This window comes from Pseudopipra pipra, chromosome 5 (assembly GCF_036250125.1).
Source record: "Pseudopipra pipra isolate bDixPip1 chromosome 5, bDixPip1.hap1, whole genome shotgun sequence".
In the NCBI taxonomy this organism is placed as follows: Eukaryota; Metazoa; Chordata; class Aves; order Passeriformes; family Pipridae; genus Pseudopipra; species Pseudopipra pipra.
In genome coordinates this window covers 75,080,398-75,097,811 of record NC_087553.1, presented here as the reverse complement: position 1 = coordinate 75,097,811, position 17,414 = coordinate 75,080,398, and the positions used below count along the sequence as shown (strand labels likewise).

The following is a 17,414-nucleotide window of genomic DNA, read 5'->3' as shown; positions in this document are numbered from 1 at the left end:
GCTCTGGGCACCACGTGGGCACAGCCCTGTCCCTGTGCTGGGACCTGGGGAGGCCCCCCTGGAATCCCGGGGGCAGTTCTGGGCCCTCAGACAGGAGAGACCTGGAGGGGCTGGAGCGTGTGCAGGGAAGGGAAGGGAGCTGGGAAGGGGCTGGAGCAGCAGGAGCGGCTGAGGGAGCTGGGGGGGCTCATCCTGGAGCAAAGGAGGCTCAGGGGGGACCTTCTGGCTCTGCAAGTCCCTGCCAGGAGGGGGGAGCGGGGGGGGGGTCGGGCTCTGCTGCCAGGGAACAAGGGACAGGCCAAGGGGAAACGGCCTCAGGCTGGGCCAGGGGAGGGTCAGGTTGGGGCTGAGGAGGAATTTGTTGCTGGAAAGGGTGGTGAGGCCTTGGCAGGGGCTGCCCAGGGAGGTTTGGAGTGCCCAGCCCTGGAGGTGTCCCAGGAAGGCCTGGCCGTGGCACTCAGTGCTCTGGGCTGGGGGACAAGGTGGGGATGGGGCCCAGGGGGGATCCATGGGCTGGGAGGGCTTTTCCAACCTCAGGGATTCCATGAAGGAGTGGGACAGCAGTGTAACCGTGGTGTAACAACCACAGGAAGGAATGTTTGGGTCAGATGTTAGAAAACTCCCTAATGGTGAGGACAGAGACAGGTAGGAACAAGGAAAACACCAGGGAATGTCCATCCCCGAGGCTTCCCAAGGACGGGATGTGACGTCTGTGCATCAGACCCTTCTGATCCTCCCGGGGCCCCAATGACCCACCAAGCAACTGGGGAGGTTCAGAGCCAATCATGTCAACAACACCCACCCCGGGGGTCCCTCCCAGGAGCAGGTTATGGACAAAGGCAGACGAGCACCGAAGGCATTTGGGGACACGCCGTGCAAGGCTCATCCAAGGATTTCAAGGCCAGGTTGGACGGGGCTTGGAGCAACCTGGGCTGGTGGAAGGTGTCCCTGCCCACGGCAAAGGGTGGAACTGGGTGGGCTTTGACATCCATTCCAAACCAAACCCTTCCATCATCCTATGGATTAACCTCCAGCATCGCCCGAGTCTTTCCCTCCCAAGGCCATTGCAGCACGAGGTGCTTCTACACATCATTTCTGGAAAAAAACGACACCCTGATGCTAAACCAGTTTTCATTTGAATTCTCTTTGACATCCTGAATATATTTGCAAAACAATCAGAATTTTGCTGCGAGTTTTCACCCTCAGAATAAAGAACTGGGGCGACGCTGCAGACGCTAAATTTTCTTGATATTTACTCTAATAAAAATCTGACCCAGAATCAATTTTTCTGCAAGACTTTTCAAGGAAGATGTGAGAGGACTCTGCATGTTTATGGATGCCTTGTCACTTAGCACAAAGTGAAGGGTTTTTTGTTTGAAAATGAAACATCCCTGGGAGCTGAGAACGGGGCTGAGATAAGGATCACCGCTCCGCTCCACCAGCCCGCCAGCAAATGAAAGCTCTGTCAAACCAACACAAACACGCTGGGAACCGACTGGGAGAGCGATAAGGCCAATAACAAGTGAAAGGAATACTGAGTCAAACAAAACACCACTGTTAATTAGCTGCTCTAAACTTGTTAGCACATAACTCTGTGGGAAGTGTCCGTGAGCGCAGGGCGGGGGAATCGCTGAGGCTGGACAAGATCTCCAGGATCATCAGGTCAAACCTGGGACCAACTCCCACCTTGTCACCCAGCCCAGGGCACCGAGTGCCACATCCAGTTGTTTTCTGAACACTAATTTTGGGCCTTATATGACTAGAAAGATATCGAGGGGTTGGAGCATGTACAGGGAAGGGAAGGGAGCTGGGAAGGGTCTGGAGCAGCAGGAGGGGCTGAGGGAGCTGGGGGGGCTCAGCCTGGAGCAAAGGAGGCTCAGGGAGGACCTTCTGGCTCTGCAAGTCCCTGCCAGGAGGGGGGAGCCGGGGGGGGTCGGGCTCTGCTGCCAGGGAACAAGGGCCAGGCCAAGGGGAAACGGCCTCAGGCTGGGCCAGGGGAGGGTCAGGTTGGGGCTGAGGAGGAATTTGTTGCTGGAAAGGGTGGTGAGGCCTTGGCAGGGGCTGCCCAGGGAGGTTTGGAGTGCCCAGCCCTGGAGGTGTTTGAAAAACCTGTATCTGTGGCACTTGAGGATGTGGGTCAGTGGTGAAGGTGGTGGTGGGTTGATGGTTGGACTTGATGACCTTAAAGTTCTTTTCCAACCTTAACAATTCTGGGAATTCCTGAACATGCAGGTTTCCCACACGGGACTTTCACCTCCCTTTGAACTCAGTGTGAACTCCATGATTCTCCTATCCCTGAAAAAATACACAAGTACCTGAAAATAATGGACTAAAATGCACTTTTCTATATATCTTTTACAAAATGAGCTCATAGCAGACCCCAAATTCCTGCCATCTGCCTCTCTGGCCATATTCCTGCCCTCCCCTCACTGGGAACTGCCCATTTGGGTACAGCTCCTCTTCCCTCCTTCCTGGCCACCAGCTGCTCTGGGTTATTTTGGGAATACTTCCTAAACCTTATAAATTATAAAAGCCCACAGGATTTTTTCACCCACATCAACCTCCTCGTGTCTTTATAACAAGCTCCAGCAACATCCCAAATTCCTGAAACAACTCCAGGCTGGGAAGCCCCCCTATATCAGCCTGGATTTGTGTGGCTCCCCAGCAACTTCCCTGCATCCTCTCTCTCCGTGTGCCACGGCACAGGCAGAGGTTCCCCACTTCCCTCCCATCAGCCACTCGGTATTTTCAATATTCTTCCCATATTTCCTCCCGTTCATCTGGTTTCTAAGGTAACAATCCCGCTCTCCTAAATCTCTCTTCAAAGCAGAGGCTTTTTTCCCCTCATCCCTGATGGTTTTCAGGAAACCTTTCACCTCCCCCGTCCTTGCCACGGGCATCACTCGGAGGTGCCATCCCTGGCTTTGACCAAGGCTGTTCTCCATCCCATAATCCATCATTGGCTCCTCTAACATCGCTCTGTTTTCTCCTGGAGTTGCCCATGGAGCAGATGCCTCCTTTGAGCTGCTTGGAAAACATCCTGCAACTTTTCCTGAGTTAAACTATTAATTAAGAACCCCGGTAGGTACTTGACTGGTTCGGTTTTCTTCCCCTGGAGCAGCTATTTTACATTTGCTTTTGTTATTTTTCATTCATTGATGTGTTCCTTTTTCCCTAAATTCCCCACTCAGGTGAGGCCCCCCTGCAGAGCTGCTCCAGCCCTGGGAACAACAGCAGGAGGACGTGGAGCTGCTGGAGAGAGTCCAGGGGAGGCCCCGGAGCTGCTGCCAGGGCTGGAGCCCCTCTGCTCTGGAGCCAGGCTGGGAGAGCTGGGGGGGTTCCCCTGGAGAAGAGAAGGCTCCAGGGAGAGCTGAGAGCCCCTGGCAGGGCCTAAAGGGGCTCCAGGAGAGCTGGAGAGGGACTGGGGACAAGGGATGGAGGGACAGGACACAGGGAATGGCTTCCCAGTGCCAGAGGGCAGGGAGAGATGGGATATTGGGAAGGAATTGCTGGCTGGGAGGGTGGGCAGGCCCTGGCACAGGGTGCACAGAGCATCTGTGGCTGCCCCTGGATCCCTGGAAGTATCCAAGGCCAGGTTGGAGCAACCTGGTCTAGTGGAAAGTATCCCTGCCCATGGCAGGGGTGGAACTGGATGAGTTTTAAGGTCCCTTCCCACCCAAACCACTCCATGATTCCATGATTCTGACAGGAATCCAAAAGCAAAGCCTGACCCCACAGTCACCAAAAGGAACCTCCTGCTCTCCCACAGCCCCACAGCACACGGGTGGCACAGAGGCACCCCCCTGCACCAGGATGGGTGCCCGTGCCCACCCGACGGCGTGAGCAGCGTTGGAGCCAACATTGCCACTGGAATGACCGGCAAGCGACGGGGAGCAGCGGGATAATCGTGGGATCCACTGTGCTCCCACACCCACGGGCCACCAGAACCACAAGGACACCATCCAGCAACACTCAGGGATGGGACAAGGGTGCCCACCACACAGTGCCAAGCCGGTGGGTTTGGCTGAGCAGCTGGATCCGTGGGAGGCACATCAGTAACCGCAACACCACGACAGCCACAACAGCCACGACACCCACGACGTCCCCGATCCCCACGACACCCACGGGTGGGCTGGGACGTGCCGGGCGTTGCCCTCCCTGCAATGTGCCACCTCCCAGGATTAGTTTTCCAGACGCACGTCCATCGTCATGGCAACGGCAGCAACGCAGGCTCAGCACCTTCTGGAGAGCCACGGACACACCGGGGGCTGGGCAGGGGAGAGAGGGAACCCCTCGGTGCCCGTGCCAAGGTCTGCACCCTGGAGCTTCACCAGGCTCCACTGGCCTTCCTGCCTCCCCCCGGGATCCCGTGGTGCCCGATCCCGTGGGGCTCAATCCCATACAGGTGTATGGGCAGCACACGCTGGCCATGGCACGGGACGAGTTCCCTCTGGCCCTTGGCCAGCCCTGCCCCTCACAGGAGCCCTTCCTGCTTCCCACCCAGGACCTCGTGGTGCCCGATCCCATACAGGCGTGAGGGCACACACCAGCCATGGCACGGGACACCTTCACTCTGCTCCTCTTGGCCAGCCCCACTCCTTGCAGGAACTTCACTGGGCTCCACCACCCTTCCTGCTTCCCGCTTGGGATGCCCCACAGGTGCCTGATCCCATACAGGTGTGGGGCACACCCAGCCATGGAACACCTTTGCTCTGTTCCCCTTGGCCAGCCCCGCTCCTTACAGAAGCTTCACCAGGGCTCCACTGCCCTTCCCACTTCCCACCTGGCATCCTGTGCTGCCCGATCCCATACAGGTGTGGGAACACGTGCCAGCCACAGGACACCCTCACTCTGTTCCTCTTGGCCATCCAACTCCTTGCAGGAGCTTCACCAAGCTCCACGAGCCTTCCCGCTTCCCACCTGGCATCCTGTGGTGCCCGATCCCATACAGGTGTGGGGACATGTGCCAGCCATGGGACACCTTTGCTCTGTTCCCCTTGGCCAGCCCCGCTCCTTGCAGGAGCTTCACTGGGCCCCAGCAGCCTTCCTGCTTCCCACATGGGATGCCACACAGGTGCCTGATCCCATACAGGTGTGAGGGCACACGCCAGCCACGGGACATCCTCACTCTGTTCCTCTTGGCCATCCAGCTCCTTGCAAGAGTTTCACCAAGTTCCACCAGCCTTCCCACTTCCCACCTGTGATCCCATGGTGCCCGATCCCATACAGGTGTGGGAACACGTGCCAGCCATGGGACACCTTTGCTCTGTTCCCCTTGGCCATCCAGCTCCTTGCAGGAGCTTCACCAAGCTCCACGAGCCTTCCCGCTTCCCACCTGTGATCCTGTGGTGCCCGATCCCATACAGGTGTGGGGCACATGCCAGCCATGGAACACCTTTGCTCTGTTCCCCTTGGCCAGCCTCATTCCTTGCAGGAACTTCACTGAGCCCCAGCAGCCTTCCTGCTTCCCACCTGGGATGCCACACAGGTGCCTGATCCCATACAGGTGTGAGGGCACACGCCAGCCACAGGACACCCTCACTCTGTTCCTCTTGGCCATCCAACTCCTTGCAGGAGCTTCACCAAGTTCCACCAGCCTTCCCACTTCCCACCTGTGATCCCATGGTGCCCAATCCCATACAGGTGTGGGGCACATGCCAGCCATGGAACACCTTTGCTCTGTTCCCCTTGGCCAGCCAGCTCCTTGCAGGAGCTTCACTGGGCCCCAGCGTGCTTCCCACTTCCCACCCAGTATCCCATACAGGTGCCTGATCCCATACAGGTGAAGGCACGTGCCAGCCCCAGGACACCCTCGCTCTGGCTCTTGACCAGCCAACTCCTTGCAGGAGCTTCACCAATCTCCACCAGCCTTCCCAATTCCCACCCGGGATCCCACTGTGCCCGATCCCATACCCGCACGGGGGCACGACCCACCCACGCCATGCCACGCCCTCTCCCCACTCCCCCCACGCCCGCCCGTACCTGGCCTTGCCGCGGCTGCTCCTGCGGAGCGTGGGCAGGTCGGCCTCCTTCTCCTCCTGCACGCGCTGCAGGGAGGGCGAGCGGCTGTGGGCGCTGCGGGCGCTGCCCGAGCCGGCCAGGCCGCCGTCCCCCGCCGCCACCACCACCCCGGCCGCCGCCTCCTGCATCTGCACCAGCAGCTGGGGCGGGAGGCTGCGCAGCGACGGCACCGGCGAGTAGGACGCGCGGCTCTCGGCCTTCAGGTTGTTGTCGCTGGCCGAGCGCTGCAGCAGGCGCGGGGACGCCAGGCCGCCGCCGCCCAGGATCCGCCGCCGCTTCGTGTAGCTTGGCGTCTCTCGGAAAGGCACTGGGGGAGACATGGAAAGGGGGGTTGTTAGACCATGGGAGAGCGGGCGGCATTGGCCGTGCTCGGGCTGGGAGTGGTTGGTTGGGAGGTGGTGGTTGGTTGGGAGGTGATGGTTGGTTGGGAGGTGAGGGTTGGTTGGGAGGTGAGGGTTGGTTGGGAAGTGAGGGTTGGTTGGGAAGTGAGGGTTGGTTGGGAAGTGAGGGTTGGTTGGGAGGTGGTGGTTGGTTGGGAGGTGGTGGTTGGTTGGGAGGTGAGAGTTGATTGGGAGGTGAGGGCTGGTTGGGAGGTGGTGGTTGGATGGGAGGTGAGGGTTGGTTGGGAGGTGGTTGGTTGGGAGGTGGTGGTTGGTTGGGAGGTGGTGGTTGGTTGGGAGGTGATGGTTGGGAGGTGGTTGGTTGGGAGGTGGTGGTTGGTTGGGAGGTGGTGGTTGGTTGGGAGGTGGTGGTTGGTTGGGAGGTGATGGTTGGTTGGGAGGTGGTGGTTGGTTGGGAGGTGGTGGTTGGTTGGGAGGTGGTGGTTGGTTGGGAGGTGATGGTTGGTTGGAAGGTGGTGGTTGGTTGGAAGGTGGTGGTTGGTTGGGAGGTGGTGGTTGGTTGGGAGGTGAGGGTTGGTTGGGAGGTGGTTGGTTGGGAGGTGATGGTTGGTTGGGAGGTGATGGTTGATTGGGAGGTGGTGGTTGGTTGGGAGGTGATGGTTGATTGGGAGGTGGTGGTTGGTTGGGAGGTGGTGGTTGGTTGGGAGGTGGTTGGTTAGGAGGTGGTGGTTCACATGATGGGGGAACCACCAGAAGCTCAGGATGTGTCGTGTCGGGAGGGACGCGCAAGGATCATCAATCCAACTCCTGGCCCTGAATAAGACACCTGAATAAGACCCCAACAATCCCACTCTGTCCCTGAGAGCATCATCCAAACCCTCCTGGAGCTCTGGCAGCCTTGGGGCTGTGCCCACTGCCCTGGGGAGCCTGGGCAGTGCCAACCACCCTCTGGGGGAAGAACCTTTCCCTGAGATCCAACCTGAGCCTGCCCTGGCACAGCTCCAGCCCTTCCCTGGGCCCTGTCCCTGGTCCCCCCAGAGCAGAGCTCAGTCCCTGCCCCTCCTCTTCCCCACTCGAGGAAGATGTAACTGCAGCGAGGTCTCCTCTCAATCTCCCCTTCTCCAGGGAATGTCTGTGGGGTTGAGCTGGGAGGGCAGGAATGGCCAGGATAGAGGAGAACTCCTGTCAGGAAAGATAGATTTTCCTATAGTCTGTCTAATGAGTCCATTTCCATCCCAAAGTTTAACAGACTTAAAATTTTGTGGCAATACCCAGCGGGGAACCCGGAGTCAGGCAGGTCCAGCCCATTCCTGGTGCCACCACAGCGGCCAAAGCAAGGGACGGGTACATCACAGGGAGTCTCCCATTCTCCTGCTCCAAGCAGGCTCAGGAACGGTGCAATCCCGCTAACAGGGACCTCCCACCCCTTCTGCATCCAAAACATCCCTTCCAAGGCCACCTCTCCCATGGTACCTTCCGCGGGGGATTCCCGAACACGCTCCCGTGGGCTGCAGAGGATGGACCTGCCCGAGGCCCCCAACCTGTGTCACCCATGACCCAACCCCCCTGAGGGCCCTTCCTGGCCGTGCTGTGGTGGCCACACTCGGAATATTTTTCCGTGGAATATTTTCAGTTCAAAGTACAAGAATTTCAGGCGCCCGTAACTCTCCCCGTTGCCGTAGCAACGCGATGCGTTCGCTCCCTCATGAGTTCCAACCACGTGCAGGGGGAATTTCTGCCGGCAGGGTCCACGTTCCCAACCTCCTGCCACCACCACCTGCCCACAGCACCCACATCCAGCGGGAAAAACAGGTCAAAACTCCGGAAAACTCAGAAAAAAAGAGTTGGAAAAGCCCTCAGGGATCAAGTCCAAGTGTCATCCAGCACTGGAAAGGTCACCGTTAACCCGAGACCCTGAGTGCCACATCCACACGTGGTCTTGGGATGTCCCACCAAGGCAGGACAAGGCTCACCAAGCTGAGTTCACGTGTCACCCAGGCACGTGACAGAGCTCCAGGAGACAGTTCAGTTTTGTACTGAATCAGTTCCAGAAAACCAATTCATAAAAAATATGAGAAGGAAATATCAAATGGGTGCCATGTCCAAACGGTGCTGGAAGGTTTAAAAATCAGTAGGAACTGGAAGTAGCCACTGGAAATGCAAGGAGGTTTCTTGAGGTGGTTTGGAGTGCCCAGCCCTGGAGGTGTCCCAGGAAGGCCTGGCCGTGGCACTCAGTGCTCTGGGCTGGGGGACAAGGTGGGCATGGGGCACGGGGGGGATCCATGGGCTGGGAGGGCTTTTCCAACCTAAATGATTCTGTGATTCTATGATTCCAGACTGGCCATGTGAGTACATCCGTGGTGGGCTTCCAGGGACCAACAGCACAGGGGAAACCCAAAAAACTCTGTGAGCTCACAGCCTGAGCTCAGCATGGTCCTGCCACAGAGTCCACCTGAGCCTGGTGCACCTTCCAGGGCCTAAAGGGGCTCCAGGAGAGCTGGAGAGGGACTGGGGACAAGGGATGGAGGGACAGGACACAGGGAATGGCTTCCCAGTGCCAGAGGGCAGGGTCAGATGGGATATTGGGAAGGAATTCCTGGCTGGGAGGGTGGGAGGCCCTGGCCCAGGTTGGGCAGAGAAGCTGTGGCTGCCCCTGGATCCCTGGAAGTGTCCAAGGCCAGGCTGGACAGGGCTTGGAGCAACCTGGGCTGGTGGAAGGTGTCCCTGCCCATGGCAAGGGTGGCACTGGGTGGTTAAGGTCCCTTCCAACCCAAACCATTCCATGATTCCATGATCCAAGCTGGGGACCAGTGAGGCCCCACAGAGGTTGTCCCGTGGTGCTCCATGAGTGGGCAATGGAATATTCCTCCCCCCATCCTGGGAGAAGCCAGGAATGTCATTCAGCCCTTTCCAGGTCACTATCCTGGTTACCCCAGGCTGCCTTTGGTGTGTTTTATAAGTTAATTATTACTTTTTTGGTATTAAGTACTTAGGGAAATAGTCCTAACTGTATGTTGAACCACTCATACAAAGTTTCCCATGGAATTATCCTGTTGGAGAGCTGGGAAAAGGAAATTAGAAAAAAAAAAGAGAAAAAAAATAAAAAAAAAAAAAAAAAAAAAAAAAAAAAAGGGAAGAAAAAAAAAAGACAAAAAGTAAGAGCAGGTTTTGTCTTGCAAGGCAAGGTCACCATGCAGGAGACCCTGTAGGTCTCCTCTGCTCCTGTTTGTCTCAGATTAACTGAGCAGGAGTGAACCTGTCCTGGGCCTTGCCCTCCCCACTGGGACCAGCACAACCTCCCCACTGGGAGATGTGAATGGGTCGGGGCCAGGGAGGTGGTGAGATATTCCCAGCAAGCCCCAACCACCAGGCAGTGAGGCACAAACAGGTTGCTCAAGGGCTCCCTGGTAAAAAAGAAGGTACTTTATAATTCCTGACACAGGTCAGGGCAAGTGCTTTAACTCAGCCTGTCAAATAAATCACACCCAGCCACCACCTTCCACATTCACAGCGCTCCCTCCCAGCACCAAAGTGACAGGATCCAGCTGAGAAACAAAGAAAAACTCAACCTCTGCCTGGGATTCACATCCAGAGGAAGCACAGAGGGGCTGGAGGAGCAGCCCAGGGCCACTCTCCAACCACTAATCCATTTATCACGACATCAAGGGCAGGAGTCCCCGGGGCACAACATTTACAGGAGTGGACGTGAAGGTATCCAGGTCACAGAACAGGTTGTGAAGCCAAAGTTTCATAGAATCCCAGAATCAGCTGGGTTGGAAGGGACCTCTGAGATCATCCAGCCCAACCCTCGATCCAACCCCGCCGTGGTTCCCAGCCCATGGCACTGATGCCACATCCAGTCTGTCCTTAAACACCTCCAGGGATGGAGAATCCCCCACTTCCCTGGGCAGCCCATTCCAATGGCTGAGCACCCTCTCTGCAAAGAAATTCTTCCTGATATCCAACCTAAACCTCCCCTGGCACAGCTGAAGACCGAGCCCTCTTGTCTTGCTGAGAGTTGCCTGGGAAAAGAGACCAACCCCCCCTGGCTCCCCCCTCCTGTCAGGGAGTTGCAGAGAGTGAGGAGGTCTCCCCTGAGCCTCCTCCTCTCCAGGCTGAGCCCCCCCAGCTCCCTCAGCCTCTCCTCCCAGCACTTGGGCTCCAGTCCCTTCCCCAGCCTCGCTGCTCTTCTCTGCCCCTGCTCCAGCACCTCAATGTCCTTCCTGAGTATTTAATTCCAGAGGCATGTCAAGAGGACAGAGGTGTCACTGCAAAGGCAGTTCCTTCAAAGACAGGAGGGACCTGCACTGGCTGTGTCATTTAATTGGCCCTCAGGGGGGCCTCACTTGCCCAAGGGGGGTTTACAGGCAAGGGACTCCCAAAAACGAGGGACGAAGCCACTTCCCAGCCCTGTCACAGCAGCACAGACCTTCAACTGATACATGTGTGCATTGCAAAGGTGCCCAGGCTCTCAGGTGTCCCAGCCCAAGGATCCAGGTGTGCCCTGGGTCAGCAGAGCCCTGGGGAGCCCCAGAGCAGAGTTTGAGGTGATGGACACTTCACCTGCCCCGAGCTGAGCGCTGAGCTTGGCCATGGCACTGCCTCAGACCCACTTCAGGGCACTGTGCTGCCAGGGAGGCAACTGGACCAGGACCAGATGGTTCCACACAGAGGCTGGAGAGCCAGAAATGCCAGGACATGCCCAGGAAAGCCCCCTGAGGAGCACAGGCAGCCTGACAGGGGGAGAGCAGCCGGAGGAGCAGAGCTACTGCTCGTCTAGGTGATGGAGGAGCCGCTCCCCAGACACCCCTGAGCTTTTCCAGAGCCCTCAGCCAAGCACAGACTTCCACCCAGCCAGGCTGGAAGCTCTGCCACGCAGACACAGCACAAACCTGGGTCTTTCTGGGCAGAAATTAGATGTAACCAGAGAGGTAGAAGCATGTTCTTGGCCGTGACATGCAACGAGATGCAGACAGCAAGGGGGATGAAATCTGTTGGATGTGGAAGAGAAATGGGGAAGAGAAGGTTGTCTGTGCCACAGCCAGATGGCAGAAGGACAGGAGAGATGCCCACAATGGATGTGGGTTTTTTTGGAGAGGTGAGGAAGGGACCCATGGTGGGGCTTCCTGTGCATCCCTCTCCTGAGGAAAACCCTGGGGAAACACCTGCTGCTCTGATGGAGACCAGGGTGGGAGCACCAAATTAACCAAAACTCTTTGCTTTGAGCACCATCAGAGAATTCCAGGATCCCTGAGGTTGGAAAAGCCCTCTGAGATCACTGAGCCCACCCCGGGCCCCATCCCCACCTTGTCCCCCAGCCCAGAGCACTGAGTGCCACGGCCAGGCCTTCCTGGGACACCTCCAGGGCTGGGCACTCCAAACCTCCCTGGGCAGCCCCTGCCAAGGCCTCACCACCCTTTCCAGCAACAAATTCCTCCTCAGCCCCAACCTGACCCTCCCCTGGCCCAGCCTGAGGCCGTTTCCCCTTGGCCTGGCCCTTGTTCCCTGGCAGCAGAGCCCGACCCCCCCCGGCTCCCCCCTCCTGGCAGGGACTTGCAGAGCCAGAAGGTCCCCCCTGAGCCTCCTTTGCTCCAGGATGAGCCCCCCCAGCTCCCTCACCCCTCCTCATGTGTCTGCCTGGGATGAGCAGTGCCTGGCCTGGGACAGCCAGAGCTCAGCCCGAGCACGGGGACAGTGAAGATGCCACAGTCCCACCTGCTCCACAGCTCTGAGTCCTCTCCAGCACAGCAGAGTGGCTTCAGTCAGCCAAAAATTAGGTCACCCTCAGCTGTGCAGAGAGTTTAGTCTTCTGTTCAGCAGAACCCTGATCATCTCCCTCCACCTGCTCTTCCAAATGCCCCCCAGGATCCCATTGGCCTCCTTGGCCCCAAGGACACCCTGCTGAGACAAGGCTCCTTGTCCCCTGGTCTCAGAGCAGGGACAGGGAGGCAGGAGCTGGCAGGATGCCTGAGGAGCTGCTCCCCTACCAGCGGCTGAAGGGTCAAACCTCAGTATGGAGACTCCAGCTGCACATGGGCAGCTTGCTCCTGAGCCCAGTTTATACTGGGAAGAGCTGATCTGCTGTGCTTTGGCAGGTGAACTCCTGGCCAGGAAGCTCAGGGGTGTTCAGATGTGGCAGGATGTCCCAAAATGCTGGATGAGACCCAACATACACTCTGGCCAGTCCCACCGCTCCTCAACCTGCCTGAAACCACTAACAATAATAACAACAACAACAGTAATAATAATAATAATCATGATGATGATGATAAACCACTGAGCCTGAGCTCCAGGAGCCACAAACAGGACACCCTCCAGCCTCTGCCAGGTCTCCAGTTCTGAGGAAGGTTTCCTCATCCCATCCCCCCGAATCCGCCGTCCCCGGCGGGGAAGGGAGAGGCAATAAAGCAAAAAAAGAAAAAAACCCCACAACTTCTCCCAGTTCACACAATCAGCTTTGAAGATTCCCTTCTCCACCTTCTCAAGAGTTTAATCAAAGTCTGTTTACTGGGTTCCTCGCAGCAAAATGACTCCCCTCAGTTTCCATGACAGCGCCGCTCGCAGCGGCTCCGCCGTGCCCCAGCCAGCCCCGCTTCCCCCGGCGCTCCGAGCTGCATTTCTGCTCTCCAGAAAGGAAACACGGGCGTTCCCGGGGCCCGACGCCGCTCCCTGCCCAGGCCCGAGGAGAGTGGGATGCAACCACCGCTCCCCGAGGAGTTCCAAGCCCCGAGATGCTCCAGAGGCACCTGGAGCGGGCTCGGAACGAACCCGGGTGTAATCAACGCTCCGAGGTTGTTTGGATTTGCTGCTTCCATGTTAAATATTCATGGAAAGGAGCAAAGCACGAGGAGTGCAAATGTCTGCACAGTTCCAAGCTGAAGGGCCACATTTACATTTTAATAGTGGAAAATTACAAAGCGAAGCGGGGAAGGCACAAAGCATCTCCCAAAAACCGGAGAAGGGACAAAGCACATCCCGAGCTGGAGAAGGCACATGGAATATCCCAAGCTGGAGAGGGCACATGGCATCTCCCACACTGGAGAAGACACAGCACTTCCCAAACTGGAGAGGGTACATGGCATTTCCTGAGCAGAGAAGACACACAGCATCTCCCAAAGTGGAGAGGGAACACTGCATATTCCAAACTGGAAAAGGCACATGGCATCTCCCAGACTGGAAAAGGCACAGATCATCTCCCAGACTGGAAAAGGCACACAACACCTCCCAAACTGGACACATGGCATCTCCCCACACATGGCAGATTATGCCCAGGTTTCTCTCCTATCCAAGAGAGAGCAGCCACTCCAAGACACCTTCCAGGTATTTTTTTTTCCAGGAATGAAAACAGAAGGAAGAGGATGGGATGAGGAGGCAGCCCAGACCCTGCACTGCTGCTCCTCCTCACTCCTTCCCCTGGCCCTGCTCGGAGCCAGCCCTTCCCAGCTGGAAGCAGATTCCACTCTGCACTTGTAAAACTGAAATTTAACCTGCTGGAAACACGTTAATTAAACTTGCTGGTTCTCCTCTCCGAGCAATTCCCAAATGTGGTGCTGGGAGATGAGGATTTCAGCTTTTCCCTCCAGATAAAATCCATCAGGCTGATGCAGCTCCACCCTGGAAACCTCTCTTTGCAAGAAGCTGGTGCATCTTTCATTCCTCCCTTTCACCTTGTTACACTCAGCACATCGAGGGTCCTGCCTGGACTCTCAGGAAAAATCCCTGGAGGAAATCCTGGCACTGCCCAGACCTGTGACCGACCCCACACAATTCCATGAACAACGATGATACAGAAAACCAGAGAAAGCCAGGGAGTGTTTCTGCTCTGTCTTGGAAAATAATTCCCATCCACATCTCTGTACTGACCAAAAAAAAAAATGCATCCAGGACCGAAATGGAGCGTTCAGAACTTCCCCCCCAGTTCCGAGGCCGGCAGCGACTGCTCAGCTCAGTTTTGTACATTCACATCAGAACAGCCAAAGCTTCTGCAGCAAAGTTCAAAAGAATTTTCAGCACAGCTCAGCGAGTCCCTGGCCTGTATTTATAACACTCCTTCAAAAGCTCCAGAGGTGGGGAGGCAGCTTTGGAAAGGGCAGTGGGAGGATCCCGAGAACTGCGCAGAGCTTATCCCAGATCCTTTCAGAGAGTCACAGAATCCCAGGATGGTTTGGGTGGGAAGGGACCTTAAAGCCCATCCAGTCCCACCCCTGCCATGGGCAGGGACACCTTCCACCAGCCCAGGTTGCTCCAAGCCCCGTCCAACCTGCCCTTGGACACTTCCAGGGATCCAGGGGCAGCCACAGATGCTCTGGGCAACCTGGGCCAGGGCCTCCCCACCCTCCCAGCCAAAGGCTCCTTAAACCCCTCACCACCTGCTGAAGGATTACAGGGTCACTCCACAGAATCCCACTGGGAATTGCTGTGAAGTTTCTTGAGCAAAAGGCTCAAAAATTTTTTTTTTTGGAAACTTCGTTTTCCACAGTGAGAACTGTTCCTGTGCAAGCCATCCTTGTTCCTGTATTTTACACATTCAGAGAATCCCAGGATGGTTTGGTTTGGAAGGGACCTTAAACCACACCCAGTGTCACGCCCTGACATGGGCAGGGACACCTTCCACCAGCCCAGGTTGCTCCAAGCCCTGTCCAGCCTGGCCTTGGACACTTCCAGGGATCCAGGGGCAGCCACAGCTTCTCTGGGCAGCCTGGGCCAGGGTTATTCCAAAGGAAGCAGGAAGAGGCCCCTGTGTCACCACGACGACAAAGCAGAGGCAGCTTCTGATCAGCTGAAAACAAAGACTTGAAAACTTCCAGGCTGAGAGAACTTACCAAAAAGATGGATCTTGAAAATTATGGAGCAGCTGGCACAGGATCCGACTGAAGTGACCCCAGTGAGCAATTAGCACCACTGCAGGTGTTTCAGTGAGAGCAGGGGACGTGGTGCACACCTGGCTTTGCTCACTGGAATGACACACTGGGCTGATAAATGCTGGTGTGGATTTGAGACTTGAGCACCAACGGGACGAGCAAACGGACACAGAGGCATCCCAGAGAGGTCCTGAGGTCCAGAGACCACCCCACTTCCATTGACCCCACTGACTGGCTGCTGGTGCTCCCGTTCCCTTTTCCCACTGGCAGTTGCAGGAGTTGTGTGGGAATGGGACACCTCCCCTTGGGATCACCTCGGAGCGAGCTCTCCTTGTGCAGCTCCTACAAAACCACCCCAAGGCTGCTGGAAAAAGGGCCCCAGGTGTTTCCCCAGGGCATCACTGAGCTGAGAACGTCCCCAAACCCTCCTGGAGCGGTGGGAGATGAGGCTCTGCTCCAGATCCTGGAGTTGGACTGACCAACAGGCACCAAGATGTGCCACAAGGATGTGTGATGGCACTGATGATCCCTCTGAATCCAACCCCTTATGTTCTCTTAAATCCAGTTCTCTCCAGTCCAACCAAGGAGCCAAAGCTCAGCAGCTGCCATTCGTGGCACCCTCTGCCTGCAGATCCGTGTGACACAGGGATAAGGAAATGATGGAGGAGCCCAACTGCACAGTCTCTACAAACACTGGAAGAGCATGGATTCATCCCTGGATTTGCAGCCTTCCACTCTGACCTTCTTCGGCCCAGCACTGATGAAACGAGCAGTGCTCGGACTCTGGAGTGGAAACCCGTGGGTTGGGAACCCAGAGGAGCCACACGAGGAGTCCTTCAGCCCAGTGGGCTTTAAACAGCCCTCAGGGACCCTCCAACACCCACACTGGGCACCTCACTCCCAGTGAGCTGCCTTTGGCCAGTCCTGACAGCAGATGGAGCCCATCGGGAGCTTTCCTGGAACAGTTTCTGGGTTATTTTCCCCTGTGGGAAGTTCAGTTCTCACCCTCTGGGCTTGCTCTGCATTCTGAGGCAAGGAACAGGGAGAGGGGACGGCTCCAGCTCAGCCGAGCGCTCTGGATCCAGATGGAAACAGGGATGGAGTCCCCTGGAGCCCTGCCAACCACCCTTCCTCCCCCAGCGCAGCACAGCAGGTCCTCTGTGGCCCTGTCTGATGGTGGGGGCACCAAATCTCATCCCAAGCAACCCCAGCCCCACGTGGGCCACTCGAGAGGAAGATTTCTCCAAGAGCATCACCTCCAATTTTAACAAATCCTCCCAGATTCTTGGTTCCGACATCCCTCACCTGTTCTGATGGAACCACCAGAGGGGAGGGCACACCAAGAAAAGCCCTTCCTCCTCACCTTCAGGGGTGTGAGCAGCTCTCCTGCTCTCCTCCCAATGCCCCTCCTCATCCTCAGAGGCATGAGCAGCTCTCCTGCTCTCCTCCCAATGCCCCTCCTCACCCTCAGGGGTGTGAGCAGCTCTCCTGCTCTCCTCCCAATGCCCCTCCTCACCCTCAGGGGCGTGAGCAGCTCTCCTGCTCTCCCTTCCAATGCCCCTCCTCACCCTCAGGGATGTGAGCAGCTCTCCTGCTCTCCTCCCAATGCCCCTCCTCACCTTCAGGGGCATGAGCAGCTCTCCTGCTCTCCTCCCAATGCCCCTCCTCACCTTCAGGGGCATGAGCAGCTCTCCTGCTCTCCTCCCAATGCCCCTCCTCACCCTCAGGGACATGAGCAGCTCTCCCCCTCTCCGACACACACTCCTCAGCTCTTAATGAACTTCCCAACCCAGTTTCTCCTCCCTGGGAATCTCTCTTCCCTGGGAAGCTCCGTGCCAGTCCCCCTGACCGCGGGCAGGTGCCATCTGGACCCGCTGCTTGGCGTGTGATTAGTTTGCAGCCGTTCCCTGACCTATTTTACACAAACAGCCGCGGCTGAAACACCGACGTTTCATTGCACCTGACATGTTTTCCTGCCCTTTTCCCTCACACTTTTTCAGTGAAAATAATTGAGCCAGTCAATCACGGGCTCGGAGTCCAACGGAGAAGAATTTAGGCTGGCAGGGACCTTTGGAGGTCACCTAACCCAAAACTTGTCTCACAGCAAAGACAGTCACTTTTCTCATTAATTAATTAACTTTCCCGTCATCACCGTTCACGTGAGGAATTTTCAGGCTTTTCCCCGTGTCCT

General features: G+C 56.9%; 1 protein-coding gene across 8 annotated transcripts in view; it reads right to left on the bottom strand.

Annotated features, from left to right (window-relative positions):
* The window catches only part of SHANK3 (SH3 and multiple ankyrin repeat domains 3), a 265,221-nt gene that overhangs the window by 152,111 nt on the left and 95,696 nt on the right, over positions 1–17,414 (bottom strand). For all 8 annotated transcript variants that reach the window (XR_010430985.1, XR_010430983.1, XR_010430984.1 and 5 more), the window contains exon 12: positions 5,983–6,328. Coding sequence is in view for 5 of the 8 variants with exons in the window: in XM_064656805.1 (XP_064512875.1) it covers positions 5,983–6,328 (346 nt within the window). In the remaining 3 variants the exon portion in view is untranslated. The remainder of the gene's footprint in view (positions 1–5,982; positions 6,329–17,414) is intronic.